The sequence below is a fragment of the Gracilinanus agilis genome, chromosome 1, assembly GCF_016433145.1.
Source record: "Gracilinanus agilis isolate LMUSP501 chromosome 1, AgileGrace, whole genome shotgun sequence".
NCBI lineage: Eukaryota > Metazoa > Chordata > Mammalia > Didelphimorphia > Didelphidae > Gracilinanus > Gracilinanus agilis.
The window spans coordinates 736,390,681-736,408,938 of record NC_058130.1 but is presented as its reverse complement, the minus strand read 5'-3'; the positions used below and the strand labels follow the sequence as shown (position 1 = coordinate 736,408,938).

The following is an 18,258-nucleotide window of genomic DNA, read 5'->3' as shown; positions in this document are numbered from 1 at the left end:
GGTTTCCCTGTTGCTAATGAATTAGACCTCCCGGTAATTATCTGCTAAACAAGACTTAGTTTGTGGTAATTTTTAAAAAATTAAGTTGTCATTGTTGATTCTACCCCTGCAGCTTTGCCTTAAATTGATTCCTCATTGTAAAATACCATGTCCCCTCCAGAGAGGGTTTTCTGTGTGCTAATTCTACCTCTACTAGGAAGTTCTTTCATTCTGATTTCCCACCCAAGGGCATCATTGTCCTTTCTACCATCTAACAAGTACACTATTAAAGCAGATCTAGATTGCTTTTATGTAGTTGTTATTGGGTCTGGTTAAGCCTTCTCTGCTCCCAGAAAATGAGATTTTCCTGTTCTAAAGGCAGGTGCCTTATTTAATGTTTGTTGGTTTGCACTTGCTATCAGTGCTGGGAAAGCCTAGGACCCAAAGACCTGTGGTGTCTGCTTATGGCTAAGCACCTGTAGTTATTTGCATATTCTATGTTGAAAATGCTTGGTTTAGATTCAGCACAGTGTCAGATTTGGACATTGAAATGGACATTATTCAAGTTGTTTGGTTTCATATCAGGTGCAGCATCATTTTGTTTCTATATGCTTCTGTAACATTTATGTGAGAGTAAGATGGTACGGACATCTTCCTTTTCTCTCCCAAACCCTTTTCCATGAACCAAATGCCAATGCACTGGATAAAACTGTTCTGGTCAAACCCAGTGTGGTTTGACCTGTAGGATACAGCATCTATGTTCCCTGTGGCTCTGCTGCTGGCTCCTTCAGGCTACAGACCACCACACTTCCTAAAGATTGACAGGCAGCACAGAAGGAAGCTTTTTTGTTTTTTTTTTTGTTTTGTTTTGTTTTTTGTTTTGTTTTCTGTTGAGTGGAGTTTGTAATTTCATGAGCCATTTTAATAATGATAGAGTAGGTGAGTTACCACCAAAATCTTTGAAATCCTATGGGGTTTCCATTTCAAAACTTTGATTTTCCTTTGACTTGTAATGATTGTTTCTTATTTCCAAGCCACCCTTCAGTGACATAGTTAATATTTTGCTTGGTCATTGAAAAGCAAATGACTTTTGACGTTTTGAGCACATAAGTTGGGATAATTGGTGATTTGACCAGTAACTTTGAATAGTACTGTACTTTAAATCTTGACCTGAAGTCTTTTTTTTAAAATTGGTTCCATCTCTTTTAACATGTAACATTTTGCTTACAAAGTAATCTGTTGTGGGACAGGAGGCTTTATCAATTGTTTCCCATATTGTATAGTAGATGGTTAAACATTTTGTATATTTAGTGTGTTTTAAGTTATTGATTTGTTTTATATAAAATAATTTATTTTTCAGGTACCTTTTTTTTTCATTTTAACTTTGTTTTTACATGGGTTTGTTTTCAATAAAGTATGACATTGCTGTCCAAAAGTCTAAAAGAAAATGAATCCCATTGTGTTCTTTTGAGAATGCTTCTGTAATTAGTTTTTGTGATTTTCAGAAAAGCACTACTGAGTTCTCCATCTTCCCATTGCTTTTTTATTCATATGATTAAAAGACCTTTAGTGTTTTTTAAAAGAAAAATCAGACTTAGGTTTTGATAATCAAGAAGATTTCAGATTAATAAAGAAGCTTTGAAAGAAGAAACATTTTTTTAAAATGTAGTCCGAATGTGAATATTATTTTTTTGTCGATGGCTTTCTCAAAAAGAATGAAACTTTTGAATCCTTTTCAGAGTTTTTATAAATGCCAAGTTGATATATATGTATATATATGAATATATATACATATATATATGGACATGTATTATATAGATTTTACATGAAGTGGAAACATGCAAAACATTTTATTAAACTTATTCACAGTCATAGAGACATTTGAATTCAATTCCAAAGATAAGCTGATGCTTATTTTCAAGTACAATGTTGTGGTTTGGGGTTTTCTTTATGAATCCAACCTTATTTGTGCAAATACTTGGTTCTTTTCACAGGCATCAGGGATGTGTTATGCTTCATGTGTTAACTTATAGTTGGAATTTTGTGGTATTTTTAGTTGTAAACAAAACAAGATAATTGACATGTTATAGATTAGGAATTGATCGTTTGTAACTTTTAATCCACAGAAATGGAATTAAAATAATAATAATACAGTTGGTTTACTTTATACTTTTTAGGCAAGCATGTCTTTCCTTCTCCCACCGAATGGTGCTATGTCTTTGGGGAAAGGGTTGCCAGACCAAAGTCTTAGACTGTGAAGGGGAGGGAAGGAAAGAATTATACTCTCATGTCTTCAATGTCATTTGTGAAGTTGTCTTATGTGCATTGTGTTCACATTCCCTTCATCAAATTTCTGTTCTTCAGGGGGAATGCATTTTGTAGATTTGAACATTTTTTTCCCAATTCAATTTTTCCTCATTCAAGCCCCTCTAACAGTTACAGAAGCATACTACTGAAACCCCAAGAATTCCCTAATATACCTTTGCCACAGGATCCTAGAATCCAGCACCCTGTGACTGTCAACTTTCTGCCTTTGGAAATTTCTTGAGTCTGCTCCTGTTATTTCCCCTTAATTTCTATAGATTACAGACCTTATCTCTTCAGCAAAACTATTTTTTTTGGGGGCAATTGGGTGGCTCAGTGGATTAAGAGTCAGGCCTAGAGATGGGAGGTCCAAGGTTCAAATCTGGCCTCAAGACACTTCCTAGCTGTGTGACCCTGGGCAAGTCACTTAACCCCCATTGCCTAGCTCTTACCTCTCTTCTACCTTGGAACCAATATGCAGTATTGATTCTGAGATGGAAGGTAAGGGTTTTAAAAAATGGGAAAAAAACAAACAAACTAATTTTTCCTTTTTAATTGACTGGATTTCCCCTTAACCTCCAGAGCCAGAGCTTAGTTTTATAACTGTTCATTGCATATGCTACTCTTCCAGTCCTAATTTTTTTAATGTGGGAAATAAAATATAATTTATTCACTCAAAGAAAATATTCTTATCAGCCAGCATTTCCTAAGCACTTAGTAGGTTCATTGGAAACATGTTAAATTTCTCTTGACCAGACTTTTAGTAGAATGTTGAAGTCACTGGTTTTTCCTTTCTCTTTTATGTGTGTCTTGCTGTAGTTCTGTGTTTATTTCCCTCTTTTTCAGATATGGAGAAGCTGTCCAACTGCTTCAAAGGATGTACCAAATGTTTCCAGAATGTGTCCACCACTGTTGGACCTGCCTGGGGCCTGCACTGCCTCGGGGAGGAAAGGGATGCACCTGGATGGGAAACCTGGACCAGGAATGTCCTTTGTATGTTCAGCTCTTAGGGGAAAGCATTTGGCTCCCCAATTGGTCTTTTTTGATACTTGTCTCCAAGCAAAACTGCAAAATATTGTCAACTTTTTGGCCTAGGCTTGTAAATCTACTGATGTTCAGCTCTGTGGTCGATTGCTGTATGACCTGGGCAAGTCACTGGCTTGGTTTCTATTTCTCTTATCTATAAAATGAGGAGAGTCTGTTGAATATGCATATTTAATCAATATGCATTGTGCCTTTAAGAGAAAATTGAACCCGGTGGCGGTTTTGTTACAGAGCCTTTTCCATTGAACTTCATCTACCTCAGGATTGATGGGCATCCTGTTCTGTCAAAGCCCTTGACTTGAAGTTTAACTGGTTCAACACTGAGCCTAACTCTGTGATCTGGAATTGCCAAGCAGATGAGGCCAGGCTAACTGCCTGAGGGTTTGGAGCCTGTGGTGTATTTCAAAGTGACTAACTACTTAAAGAGTTCATATTCTTCACAGCTTTCTCTTTTGACAGTCTTCACTTTTTGACAGTTGGCATCTGTGGAATCTGCTGTCTTTCCTTCTACAGGCATTCTCAGATTAGCAGTCTCTGGTGTATCATTATAATTATTATTTTTTTAAAAATTCATTAGTTTTTTAGAACATCTTGAGGGGATTCCTGGAAGAGAAGTAAAAATCAAAAACCAATCCACTTCTTCTTAATGAATCTCAATTTATATATAGTTTTTGCAAGCTAAATTTTGTATAATAAAATGAAAACATGAGGACAACATGAGGGAAACTTGCTCTAATGAATATTAGCCACACATAGTTCTTATGGAAGATAGAGGCAGGGAATAACAATCTACAGAATTCTGACTGTACAACTGATTTATGAGGTAAGAGTTGGGGGAAAGAAGGCAAAACTAGTAAGAGAGACAAGTAGATAAGAGGGGAAATAATCACAGTAAATATTTGTTTATAGCCAACAGGAAAGAACATAGGTTTAGATAAAGGATCCCTTCAAATCTTAACCAAATTCTGCATCTACAGATCAAACCTTGTGTTCACCAAACTTATACATTAGAAAACTAAAATACTGCTGTGCCTGATTTTAAAATCCTTTTGTTGTTAACTTTATTTATTTGTTTGTTTGTTTATTTATTGCTGTCATATATAAGACAATTGAGATTTCCTTGGAATTGGTTGGTCTTTGACCTTTACTTGGCAGGGACCTTTAAGGTATTTGCAGTTTATTAAGAGGATAAAGGACCCAGCATATATAGCTAGAATACACTATATATAATAAGAGTCTTTCTTTGCAAGTCTTCTTAAGCACCTTAGGTGAACAACTACTTTGTATCAGTTGAGCTAAAGAAAAACAGGAAAGTTATAATCCCACTGTTCTCTGCTCTGAGCAGGCCTCATTTGGAATATTGTATACGATTCTTGAGACCACATTTTAGGATGGACATTGACAAATTGGAATACAACAGAATGGAAATTATCTTGGAGACCACACTGTATGGGTATTAGTTGAAGAAGGGAAAGGTTAGCCTGCAGAAGAGAATTCACAGAATAGCTCCTGTGTAGAAAAGGGATCAATCTTGTTCTGCTAGCTCCAAAAGAGGAACGTCGAGGAGGACTGAGAGTGGGAGAAAGAAGAGAAGAGCACAGTGCATATAATATGACATGTGCTATATAAATGTTTCTTCCCTTAGCCTTTTCTTTTCCCTTCCCTATCCCCATCCTGATTACTCTTTCCTAGACATCCTATGGCTTGCCAGTGTTTTTTCTGAAAATATGTTGTTGACAGCTAAATGCTATAGAGATTGTCTGATAAGAGTTGAGTTCAGGAATAATGTAAATGGTTACTGGAAGTATTCAGGCTGCTTTGGGGGAATGTTGTAGGAGCATTATACTGGTGTGCTTGTGGCAGAACATTCAAGACTAGAGTGAGTAACTGTCCTTCAACTCTGTAGCCTACAATTCTGCTTTCTGGTCATTTCTTTGCTCAATTCTCTTGCTTCTAGCCCTCTAATCTGAGACTGTGGAAATTGAAGAGGCAGTTAAGGAGACAAGAAATTGCCAAAGTGGGACAAATGGGAACCATAATTCATCTAGGCAGGTATTTTCCTGTTATCAGACTCTCCAAGTCTGTTCTGTAGTAAAGTCGTCCCTCCTGACAATGTAGTCCCAGCATTTCTTAAGCCTCTTCATTATTTTTTTAATGGGCCAAATTATTTATTATAGAAAATAGGGCTTGTTGTTACCTTGTTTAAGGTCCAAAGAATGTTCTCTGCCTAGTATTTGAGGATATGTCATGCAAGTCTGTTTGTTTTGACCATATGCTACATGATTTTATATGCTTTGACCATGTCCCTTCTCACCATCACTCCAGATGGAGGAGTCCCCTTCTTTTTAATCTGTCTGTGTGGCATGGAGCCACTTAGCTACCTCTGAACATATTGCACCTTGCCAATAGTGTCCTTCCCATGATGAAATGTCTAGACCTGAGCACCTTTAACCATATGTGGTACTCCCCCACACAAGAAGTTACATTGAGTTCAGCCCATATCAAACTACCTCTATGACACTGATCTCCCAGCATCACATTGTAGGAAAGACATTGGTGAGTCATAATATATCTAGTAAATTGTAATCAAGGCGGGGAAGGGAAGAAACATTTATATAGCACTTATACTAAGCACTTACACATATCTGATCTGATCTTCACAACTGTGGGAGAGAATTACTATTATTATTCCCACTCTACAGTTGAGGAAACTGAGATAGACAAGTCGACTTACCCAGGATAACACAGTGAAGACCTGAGGCCAGATCTGAACTCAAGTCTTCCTGATTCCAGGCCAGGCACTCCATCTACTGCACTACCAGCTGAGGGATTCAAAATTATACCCTACAAGGTGCAACTGTGGTAACTGGAGTTAGTTAGCCAAGAGAATAAAAGGGCATGTGAGTGTGATGAAATAATTTCAACAATCGCCAGTAATTTCTCAGTCATGATATAAATATGAGGGGCTTAATGATAGAAGCAAGGTAACATTTAACACTCACATTTTGTATCATGGCTAAAGCAAGCAACAACTACTGGACTTGACTGAGTTAAAGAAAACTCTGGAAATCCTATCATAAAAAGATCAGTGCAAAGAATTGGGAACATTTAATTTTAAGGACAGAAGACACATGGGGCAGGGATTGAGGGAGGCAGGAATGACCGTTTCCCAGTAACTGAAGACCTAACATGTGGAAGAGGAATTAAGATTTGTTACATGTAATTTCCTTATCTGCATAATTAAGAGATTAAATATGATCATCTCTGTAGTTCTCCTTCCAGCTAAATTGAGCTCTAATCTTAGTGGTGCTTGAATTGACTTTATATTTGTTGGTATAATACTTGAAATAAGTAAGATTATGAGAACCAGAGGTTGCCTCTCATGATGAATTAAAAAAGAGAAAGGGATTGCTGTTGTGTTAAGTGTAGGAAAGAAAACATGACTAGTTGTTCCACTGAAGTTAATAACTGCAGCAATAACTGTGACTCACATTATTAGAAACATTGGAAATTCAAGGAATCAAATAAAATATATCTTTGATGAGAAGCACTAAAACAGTTGGTATTATTTAACGACATGACATTTTCTTGTCTGCATGGCTCTTGCTAATTCCTCTTGGGAGTCATCAGTTCACCTCTCTCCCCATTAGAAATGGTAGGTTGAAACTGGCCCAAGGAATAGGGGTTTCATGCCATGTAATCACCACAGAATCTACTCTTCTTCCTTGGAACCGTAAGAGGCCAGGACCAAGACCTGGAAGATGTCGAGGACCTAGAGGACATGGGAGAAGGATTTAGACTGATGGGAAACGCAGTCACTGTTGAAGTGAAAGATGGGGCACATAGGAGCCCATTGTTCTTTTCCCATAACATGTTCTTTCTCAGAAGGATTTGAGGGACCATAAATCAGAATTCTTTTCTCCTCTCCCCAAACACAAACTTGAAAGTGCCTTTGGAAGCTGTGGAGATTCTCTGAGTGGAAAGACTCCAGAAAATAATTCCTTTGCACAATGAAGGCCAGAAGAAATACAGTAGAGAAAATCTGAGCCTTGGTTATTTTCAACATCTTTAGTACAAAATTTGTGATTTTTCAAAGCAGCTGCACTGTGTCCACCTCCACACTGCCTGGTTTTTGAGTGAATCAGAAATTAAATCAGCAAAAGCTAGACATGTTTTGTTCAGCTGACTTCCTACTAGTTAAAGATCAAGATAACAGAGGAGGCAGAAACCCTTTTCTCGTCCCATGCTTTCCATATTTCTCCATAGAGGTGCTAACTCTTAATATTGCAACATTTTTGAGTCTGTCTCCCATATAGTGCAAAAAGCCAGCTATTAAATTTCCTGGTAAGAGACTTTTTTTTCCTATTCATCTCCTACCCTGGTCTCAAGAACAGAGTAACACTAACAGAATCCAGAGATACAAGCATGGAAGTGGGCGGGAGGTGGGGCTGGCTTTTTTGCATTTCATTCATTTTTCTTTCCTAAAAGAATGTTTAGGCTTACCTCATCCTCAGCTCTCAATTTAAGTCATGCCTTCAAAATATTTGTCACCACCTTTATCCAATTCTACTCAGTGGTTTTTTTCAGCTGCTATTCACCAAGGTATTAGCTTTTGCTTTTCCAAGTGCCTCTTTTTTTCCTTACATGTTTAGTTCTAGAGTTGACAGGTCCCTGCAGCCACTCATGACCACCAGGGATACAGTGGTCTCTTTATAAACAATATATAGACAATTCCTTTTACCTTACATGTTCACAAATTAAACATTTTATTTTTTTTTTGTAATAACATTTTTTAAAGAAAAAAAAACTACAGAAAGTTCACGACAGTATACACAATTCTGAATTCTCCACAATCTACAATTTAGATTTTGCTGTTTTAGCTAGCATAACCTCTGTCATACTACTTTCAGAACCTAGTTCTTCATCCTATGCTGGGTTGTTTGATCAGCCATATTTTGCTCATTCCTATTCATGCCTGCCAGCCAGCCACTTCTCTGGTTGATATCACAATCTTCTTGAGTGAGTCAGCCTTCTCACTTCTACTTCCAGCAGGCAAATCAGCTCAGGTATACTATATGTTGGGGTAACATTTCCCACCATGTGGTCAACTTTGTTTCTTTTTTCTCAGGAAACAGTCTAACTTCCTTTTCTGTTAAAAATAAATTTAAAAATAATTGGACTTAGTCTTCAAGAAATCTATTCTGGTTTGAAGCTGGTTTCTCCTATAGCTCATTTGAAAACAATTCGACAGACACCCAGTTGTGATGGTGTCCCTCACTTCCTCAGGTATGGATTCTCCACGGCCCCACAAACAAGCTTTGAGATGTGACTTGCTGATTGTGATCAGATTCCATCATTGCTGGTTTTCCACTGAAAGCTTGATGGATTACAACTATTTCCTGGAATCCTCCCTCTCCACTGCAGAGGAATGGGAAAGGAACACTGCCAAAGGAACCTATACTCCATGAAAAAACACTTTTGGTCAAGAAGTGCAAATGGTACAAGAATTCAAGGGAGGTACACAAACCTCATGATAAGCAGGAACTTTCTGAAAGACTGGTTTCAAAGCATGGAAAGAAACATCATGCCTCCCCAACCCACTGTATTTTGGGTGAAGCTCCTGATCTTTTTTGCCTCATTTCTGTGTTATAAACAACTAATGATATGGTGAACAAAAGCAGCACCAGCTCCCAGGGTCTTGTCTTGACTGGGACTGTCTGCTTGTCTTGGCAGATCCCCCATCTGGCTATTTACCTGCTTCAGCTCGATTTTCTGACTCCCCCGCAGGCCTCTGGGAAAACGAGCCCTGGAGGGTCAGGAGGAATCTGCCCTTGGGCCACTGCTCAAATGTTTAATGTCTCAATTTGTCGACTGTCTGGCATTATTTCTTAGTTTGCTGCCTGCCTGCACGTCTCTTCATTTTTGTCTGTCACGCTGCTTGCACAATGCCAGTTAGTACTGTTGCATATTTCATCTGTCATTTTCCTCGTCTACCTGTCCTCTTCGTGCCTGTCTTCCTCTAGGTCTATCAGCACGCCTCCTGTGTAATCAGTGTCTGTCTGCTTGCTCTAGTCGGGTCAGCCGGCTTGCTTTTCTATATGTCAGCGCTTCTGTCAATCAGCTCAAGTTCGCCGATTTGTTCCGCCAGCAGAGGTCGCAGTCTAGGAGGCCGAGTTTGCGCACGCGCGCACTGGCCTTCCACAAGTGAGGTTTTTGTGGCCCAATACCCCAGGCCCCGCCCTGGGCCAACCTCCTTGGGGCGACGGGTAGTGACGTGATTCAGTCGCGCCGCGGGAAGGTCACACGGCCTTCTCCAACATGGCGGCGGCAATAAGGGGTGGCTGGTGCCGCTGCTCTCGGGTGAGATTCCGGGCTAGCGGAGACGGGAGGGAAAAGGATAGGAGGAGAAAGAAGGGGCGCTTTCGGTCCTGGGCCGGGCCTGTGTACGCCGAGGCTCCCAAGGGGCGGGGCCGAGCGGCAAGCTCCGGCAGGGCTTGGGGTGGGTGAGCTGGCCAGTGCTCGGAGCGAGGCTGCAGTTGTGGTGGGGGTCGGGCCTGGGTCCCTCCGGCCCCGACCTTCCCCGTCACCTTGGGGCGAACCGGGCTTTTGGTCTCCCTGAGACTAGCGTCTTTCGTGGCCTGAATGGGGAGGTCTGATGCCTCGCAACACGACTTTCGGAAAGGGGCCGCCGAGGTCGTGGGGCCCGTCGCCCGCAGGTACGACAACCGAGGAAACTGAGGTCATCGCAGAGCCCATCCCAACCAGCTGCCTCCTTCTACAGATGAGGAAACTGAGGCCCGCAGAGGCGAAGGGACTTGCCAAGGTCACCCAGCAAAGACAGGATTGGAACTCGAGGCTTTTGGCTCCAGAGCCATCCTTTTACAGGGGAAGGGGTTTGCCCAAGGTCATACAGCTAATAGTAATTGACAGGCTGGGATTCGAATCCAAGCTTACTACTTTTCCTCCTATGCTATGATGTCTTATTTTAGACTTGGATAAACTCAAGACTACTCCTGCCAATCTTTCCTATAGCAAAAGCCCAGGCTAGGGCCAACAAGGAGAAAATGAGGGGGAAGGTGATGTCAGAATATAAAAACTTACATTTCAGTTGGAAAATGTCATTTTCATAAGGATAAGATGGCAACTGTTGTTGGGGTAGAACTTTGGGGGATTTCACAGGAGACTTAATTTAGCTCAGTATGCCCCAGTGCTGTGACATGTTTGTCAAAAAGACTGTCAGGTTGCAATAAGTGGGGAGAAGGATGTAGCTACTTGGCTCAATGGATTGAGAACCAAACCCAAAGACAGGAGGTTCTGGGTTCAAAGATGGCTTCGGGCACTTCTTAGCTGTGTGACACTGGGCAAGTCATTTAACCCCAGTTGTCTAGTCCTTACAGCCCTTCTGTTTTGGAACCAATACACAGTATTGATTCTAAGGTAGAAGGTAAGGGTTTTTTTAAAGAGAGAGAAATAGGGCCCTGAATAAAAGATGATAGTCATCTGTCTTTGTTTTCTGATCAGTTCTCAACACTATATTTTAAGAATATTGTCCAGCTAAAGCATGTTAAGAGGATGGTGAAGGATCTTCAGTCCATAATATAGGACCACTTCAGAACTGGAATCTTTAATTTGGAGAAGAGAGAACTTGAGATATATATATATATATATCCTCCAAGTTCTCTCTCTATATATATATAATTAAATATTTAAAGAGCTCTGATGAAGACAGATTAGACTTGTATTGATTGTCTTTGGATCAGAGCTAGGAGCATTTTGGGTATAAATTCTAGGGAGGCACACTTAACTTAGAATAAATAAAACTTCCTAAAAGTTAAGAGTTAACTCTTAAGTGGAATAGGCTTAGGAATAGCCATAGGAAGTGCTGGTTTTCCCCTCACTAGAAGTTTGCAAACAGAGATCAAATGATTACTTGTTGGGTTGATGGTAGAAGGAATTCCTGTTGGATTAAATAGTATCTGAAGTTTTTTGTGTCCAAAGCCAGCCTTACTTCCCTGGTTCTGACAGGGCTTCCTAAGGATTTTTCATTGGTTTTTATCTGATTGTATTTAAAGTATTATATTCAGTTCTGGGCACCTCATCTTAAGAAAGGACATTGTTAAGATGTATCGTGTCCATTTTTTTTTTAAAACACTTACCTTCCATCTTAGAATCAATACTAAGTATTAGTTCCAAGGCAGAAGAGCCATAAGGGCTAAACAATGGGAGCCAAGTGACTTGTCCAGGGTCACACAGCTAGGAAGTACCTGAGGCCAGATTTGAACCTAGGACTTTCCATCTCTAGGCCTAGTTCTGAATCCACTGAGCCACCTAGCTGCCCCCTATCATGTCCATTTTAAGAGGATCGATTGAAGGAATTGAATAGGTTTTATCTGAAGAAGAAAAAGATCAGGGTAGGTATAGAGTCATGATGCCTGCCTTCAAATATCAGAAATATTGTCCTATGGTAAAGGAATTGATCTCTATTTGGCCTCAGAGGGTAAAACCAGTAGCAAAACATGGAAATTGCAAAGAGTTAAGACTAACAATGATAGTTATCCATAAATGGAACGGTCTACCTCAGAAGGCATTGAGTTCCCTATCATAGAAGGTCGTCTTGCATAGTCTAGAATGACCATTTGCCATGTGTGTTAAATTGGGAGTTCTTTCAGGTATGGATTGAACTAGATGGTTCCTATGGTTCCTTCTAATTCTAAACTTATGTAATTTTGTTGTTGCGTTCTATGTGAGGGGATACTATGTCACTGGAGGAGAAGGTTTACATCTGCCTCAGAATTTCTGTAAAATGAGGGAGCTGTATTATTGTCCTACAATGCATCATGGAATAGGATCAGACTCTGTACCCACTCCCTCTCCTTATCCAGCCCTTCAGCAACAAATTCAAACATACTAAGCATGAACCTAGCTCACCCTAAACCTGACATGATTCATTTAGTCTCTCCTGTAGCTGTTTATACAACATAAAAATGTCATAGAATCGAATCACTGAGCTTCAAGATACTTAAGAAGTCAGAAGTAGTGGATCTAGTGGTGTTAGAGGCCTGATCAAAATGCATTAGATGAAAACAGGAGAGACCAAGGGTTCTCTACAACTAGTTAAAGAAAAGAGTTGAGGATGGGGACTGAGGCTCAAGGAAGGGAGGGGACTTGCTCAGATCACATATAAGATTATAGGTAGAACTGAGATTACCATCAGGGCCCATCTCACTGCCTCCTTGTACTCTTAAACAAAAACTTATATGTCTTCAGAGTCTGACAAGAGAGAAAATTAGAACTACACACCTGGAAGCACAATGAATTCTGTCTCCTATTTGTTTCTTTGAACAGAAGGCAAGGTTGGAGAGGTGGAACTAGTAGATATAGCAAGGACATAATTTGCCAGTAGAGGCAGAAATAGATGAAAGGAACCTGAGAGGATGAAGAAAGGGCAGCAGAAGGAAAAGGTTTTTGACTAAAGATTTTCATTGATAGTTTTTTGCCCGCTTTAGGCTGAAGGACCTAAGAATTTAGAATGGGAGGGGTTAGTATGTATTTTAGGCATTATGTCCTCTAGCTCCTTCATTTTATAAATAAAGAAAATGAGATCTAGAGAAGTAGTGATTTTTTTTTCCCCAAGGTTACACGAAATCTACCAGAATGAGATATTCTAATCAACTCTGCTTCACACTAAATCATAAGATGCCTATTCAGTTCTCAGGTTCAAATTTACATGGTAAATAAATGGGTAGAATTCTGAGTTTGGGAGTTAGGAAATCTTGAAATCTTCCCTATCTTTGCACTGGAAACCATTTCATAGTTTAGGTAAGTTTTGTTAATATGGGTAAAAATAACTGTTTTGGTGTGATTCAAGGACTTGTTTTTTATAGACATTATACATTTAATAAGTTTTCTCTCAGATATCTTACCAGTTAAAATTAGCAGCAAATAATGGGAAAGGGAGGCTAGTGGGGGAAAGGGGGAAATGAGGATTTAAATAAATCGCAAAGAAAGCTATCACCTTTTACCCAAACTAAACAAATTCTGTTGGCCTCAAGTGATCGTCCATAGCTTCCACTCCTCTTGTGACTTAGGAGCCAGAGTATACTTTACACAGTTTCTAATCATATTTCATCCTTGTTCTTTATTAGGGATAGGACAGATTAATAAAAAGATTCTTCTTACTTAGCCTCTCCTCCAGTCCTCCATCCCACAGAAGTAAACTAATAATTCCTGTCCTTTTTTTACTCTCTCCTCCCTGATTTTAGAGATGCCTTGGCAGTGGGACCCAGCTTCTCTCTGGCTGGTGCCCCATGCCAGTGTCCAATGGCCCTGTCTATCGAATATGCAGTCCAGGCTTAGAACTGTCGCTGGTAAGTGAATCAGATTTTCTCTGCTCTCCCAGGACCTTGGAAGGCGAAGAAGAGTCCTGGGAGAGATCAAAAAGTGATCCCTTCTGGTGGTATGGAATGGTGGGGTTAGTGAGAAAATTGCCATCACAAAAGTTAAAGCTCCTAGAGGATGCTTATCATGTATCTACATGGAGTATTCACTCTTCAAGGTAGTATGCTACTTGAGTTTGCGGCAGCAGTCTGTTTCTACAAACCCAGAATTGTGTGACCTTGTATGTAATCATGCTATATTCAAATTTTATTCAGTACATACTGACTGACTTAGCACCTGTCATTTGCAGGATGCTGCCCATGATGCTGGGGGTGGGGGTGGCAGTGGGGAGTGGATAAAGAGATGAGTAGGGCCTGGTCCCTGCCCTTATAGAGCTTACAGTCCAGTAGGTGGGACAACAAGAATCTATGTGAGAGAGATACATATCAAGTGCAGGTTGAGGAAATCCATTCTGGCTTGGGGATGGGCCTTGAAGGATGGATATGGAGATTGTAGAGGGGTTCAAGTAGAAAGAGGAGTAGGATGAGAAGTAGGAAATGTGTACTGAATTTGGGTAAGAGTCTCATTTGTAGGGAAGAAAATCTGGAATAAGAAGTCAGAGCCAAACGATATAGGGCCTAAGATGCATGGCTAAGGGACTTGGACTTCATGGCATTGTAGCTGTAACTGGAAAGTTTTTTTATTTTTTAATTTATTTTTAATTTTATCTTTATTCCAATAATAAATTTACACATGTTTTCCAAAGTTACATGATTCATGTTGTCTCCCTCTCCTCTTTCCTCCCCCCTCCCAGAGTTGACAAACAATTCCACTATGTTATACATGTATTATTACTCAAAACATTTCCAAATTATTCATTTTTATAAGAGTATAATCTTATAAAACCCAAACCTCAAGTCATATACCCAAATAAACAAGTGATAAATCATGTTTTCTTCTGCATTTCTACTCCAACAGTTCTTTCTCTAGAGATGGATAGCATTCTTTTTCATAAGTCCCTCAGAATTGTCCTGGATCATTGTATTGCCATTCATCTTATGTCTTATCATATTTGATCATTTCAGTATTTCAGTTAATGTATATAATATTCTCCTGGTTCTGCTTATTTCACTCCACATCAGGCCTTGTCATTCTTTCTAGTTCTTTCTGAAATTATCAGGTTCATCATTTCTTATAGCACAATAGTATTCCATCACCATCATATAACACAATTTGTTCAGCCATTCCCCGTTTGAGGGACAACCTTTTAGTTTCTAATTCTTTGCCACCACAAAAAGTGCAGCTATAAATTTTTGTACAAACATGTTCTTTCCCATTTAAAAAAAATCTCTTTGTGATACAGACTTAGTAGTGGATCAAAAGATATGCATTCTTTTAAAGCCCTTTGGGCATAATTCCAAATTGCCTTCCAGAATGGTTGGATCAATTCATAACTCTACCAGCAACGCATATGTCCTAATTCCCTTCCATCAGTTATTATTTTCCTTTACTGTCATATTGGCCAATCTGCTTTGTATAAGGTGATACCTCAGAGTTGTTTTAATTTCCATTCCTCTAATCAAGAAGGATTTAGAACATTTTTATATGATTATTGATAGCTTTAATTTCTTCATCTGAAAAGTGCCTATTCATATCTTTTGACCATTTATCAATTGGGGAATGACTTGGTTTCTTATATATTTGACTTAGTTCCTTATATATTTTAGAAATTAGAACTTTATCAGAGAAATTTGTTATTAAATTTTTCCATGTTTATTGCTTCTCTTCTAATCTTGGTTGCATTGCTTTCTTTTGTATAAAAACTTTAATAGAATTAAAATTATTCATTTTACATCTTATAATGTCCTCTATCTCATTTTTGGTCTTAAATTCTTCCCTTCTCCATAGATCTGAGAGGTAAACTTTTCTGTGTTCACCTAATTTACTTATAATATCACTTTTTATGTTTAAATCATATACCCATTTTGACCTTATCTAGGTATAGAGTGTGAGATATTGTTCTAAACCTAATTTTTGCCATACTGTTTTCCAATTTTCCCAATAGTTTTTGTCAAATAGTGATTTCTTATCCTAAAAGCTGAAATCTTTGGGTTTATCAAACTCTAGATTGCTGAAATCTTTTACCCCTAGTCTATTCCATTGATCTACCCTTCTATATCTTAGCCAGTACCAGATTGTTTTGGTGATTATGCTTTATAGTACAATTTAAGATCTGGTACTGCTAGGCCACCATCTTTCACTTTTTTTTCCTTCCATTAGTTCCCTTGATATTCTTGACCTTTTGTTCTTCCAGTTAAATTTGTTGTTATTTTTTCTAGTTCTGTAAAATAATTTTTGGTAGTTTGATAGATATGGCACCGAATAAGTAAATTAACTTAAGTAGTATTGTTATTTTTATTATATTAGCTCAACCTACCCATAAGCAATTAATATTTTTCCAATTGTTTGATCTAATTTTATTTGTGTGAAAAGCATTTTTTAATTGTGTTCATATAATTCCTGTGTTTGTCTTTGCAGATAGATTCCCAAATATTTTATATTATCCAGAGTGATTTTAAATGGGAGTTTCTCTTTCTTACTCTTGCTGCTGATTTTTGTTGGAAATATATAGAAATGCTGATGGTTTATGTAGGTTTATTTTCCATCTTACAACTTTGCTAAAGTTGTTGATTATTTCCACTAACTTTTTAGTTGATTTTCTAGGATTCTCTAAGTAATCATATTATTCTCAAAGAGTAATAGTTTTGTTTCCTATCACCTACTTTAATCCCTCCAGTTTCTTTTTTCTTCTTGTGTAATTCAAATCTGCTCCCCAGAATTCTCTTTCCCAGCTTCCCATTTTCGTTCTCATGTTATGTGCTTATGCTTTGAAGATAAAGTTGTGGGTATAGCTCCTCCCTAACTCATTTCCCAGTGAGGCAGTTGTGGAGGTTCTCCAGGCAGGAGAATTTTACCCACGTGGTTTTACTTGGGTTTTATACTTTTGTTCTTTTATTTCTTCTATTTCAAGTGATTAATAATAAAGCTTACAAAATATAATACTTGGAATTATTGGACATTCATTTAAATTTAACATTTTCTAATTGCTACCATTCGCATTTCTAGTACAATATTAAATAATAGTGGTGATAATGGGCATCCTTGCTTCACTCCTGATCTTACTGGTAAGGCTTCTAACTTATTCCCTTATGATACTTGCTGATGGTTCTAAGTAAATACTGCTTATTATTTTGAGGAGAGACACTTTTATTCTTATGCTTTCTAGTGTTTTCAATAGTGTTTTCAAATGTTGTATTTTGTCATAGGCTTTTTCTGCATTTATTGAGATAATTATGTCATTTGACAGTTTAATTATTGATATGGTCAGTTATGCTGAAGGTTTTCCTAATATTAAGCCAGCCTTGCATTCCTGGTGTAAATCCCACCTGGTCATAGTGAATAATCCTTGTGAGAAATTGCTGTAGTCTCTCTGCTAGTATTTTACTTAAGATTTTTGCGTTTATGTTCATTAAGGAGATTGGTCTATAATTTTCTTTCCCTGTTTTTGGTCTTCCTGGCTTAGTATTTGTGTCATAAAAAGAATTGTTAGACTCCTTCTTTGCTTACTTTGTCAAATATTTTTATAGTATTAGCATTAATTGTTCCTTAAATGTTTGATAGAATTCTCTTATGAATCATCTGGCCCTGGGAATTTTTTCTTGGGGAGTCATTGATGGCTTGTTCAATTTCTTTTTTTCTGAGATGGCATTATTTAAGTATTCTATTTCTTCTTTTGTTAATCTACGCAATTTACATTTTTTGTAAATATTCACCCATTTCACCTAGATTGTCATATAACTGGGCAAAATAGCTCCTAATAATTGCTTTAATTTCCTTTTCATTGGAGGTAAAATCACCCTTTTCATTTTTATACTGGTAATTTCATTCTTTTTTTAATCAAATTAAGCAGTGCTCTATTTTATTTGTTTTTGCATAGAACCAATTCCTACTCCTATTTATTAGTTCAATAGTTCTTTTGCTTTTCAATTTTATTCATTTCTCCTTTGATTTTTTAGGATTTCCAATTTAGTCTTTAACTGAGGATTTTTAATTCTATCTTTTTGAATGTCCAATTCATTGATTTGCTTTTTCTCTATTTTGTTGATATAAGCCAGTGATGGTGAACCTTTTGGAAACTTGAGTGCTAGGCCCCCGGACCAAGTGCTGTGCCCACAGTGAATGCTGGGCACATCTTACCTTTACCCCCACCCCCACCCCCTCTTACCCAACACAGGGGAGGAAGAAAGCACTCCCATTAGCTGCTGGATGAAGGGGCAGGTGAAGTGAGGAATGTTCTCAGAGCAGGTGAAGAGGGAGAGTGGAATGGTCTGAGAGCTCTGCTCCTCTCCACTTCTGTCACCTGTGTGCTGCCCATTTTACCTCCTGTGTGCTGCTATTGGGCTGTTGGACAGAGGGGTGTGTGAAAAATTGTCATCAGGCATGGTGGAGAGAGGGAGGGGAGCAGCTCCGCCTGAGTGTCAGTGCCTTTCTAGT

The 18,258-nt window shown here is 38.5% G+C and overlaps 1 protein-coding gene across 2 annotated transcripts in view; it reads left to right on the top strand.

The window, feature by feature from the left end:
- The first annotated feature begins 9,625 nt into the window (after nucleotides 1–9,625).
- TIMM44 (translocase of inner mitochondrial membrane 44) overlaps nucleotides 9,626–18,258 on the top strand; it is a 53,513-nt gene continuing 44,880 nt past the window's right edge. The window contains exons 1-2 of one of the 2 annotated variants that reach the window (XM_044672581.1): nucleotides 9,626–9,687; nucleotides 13,590–13,694. In XM_044672581.1, coding sequence (XP_044528516.1) covers nucleotides 9,646–9,687; nucleotides 13,590–13,694 — 147 coding nt within the window. In that variant the 5' untranslated portion in view covers nucleotides 9,626–9,645. Of the gene's footprint in view, nucleotides 9,688–13,589; nucleotides 13,695–18,258 lie in introns of those variants that run through there. The other variant, XM_044672590.1, reaches the window with a different exon arrangement.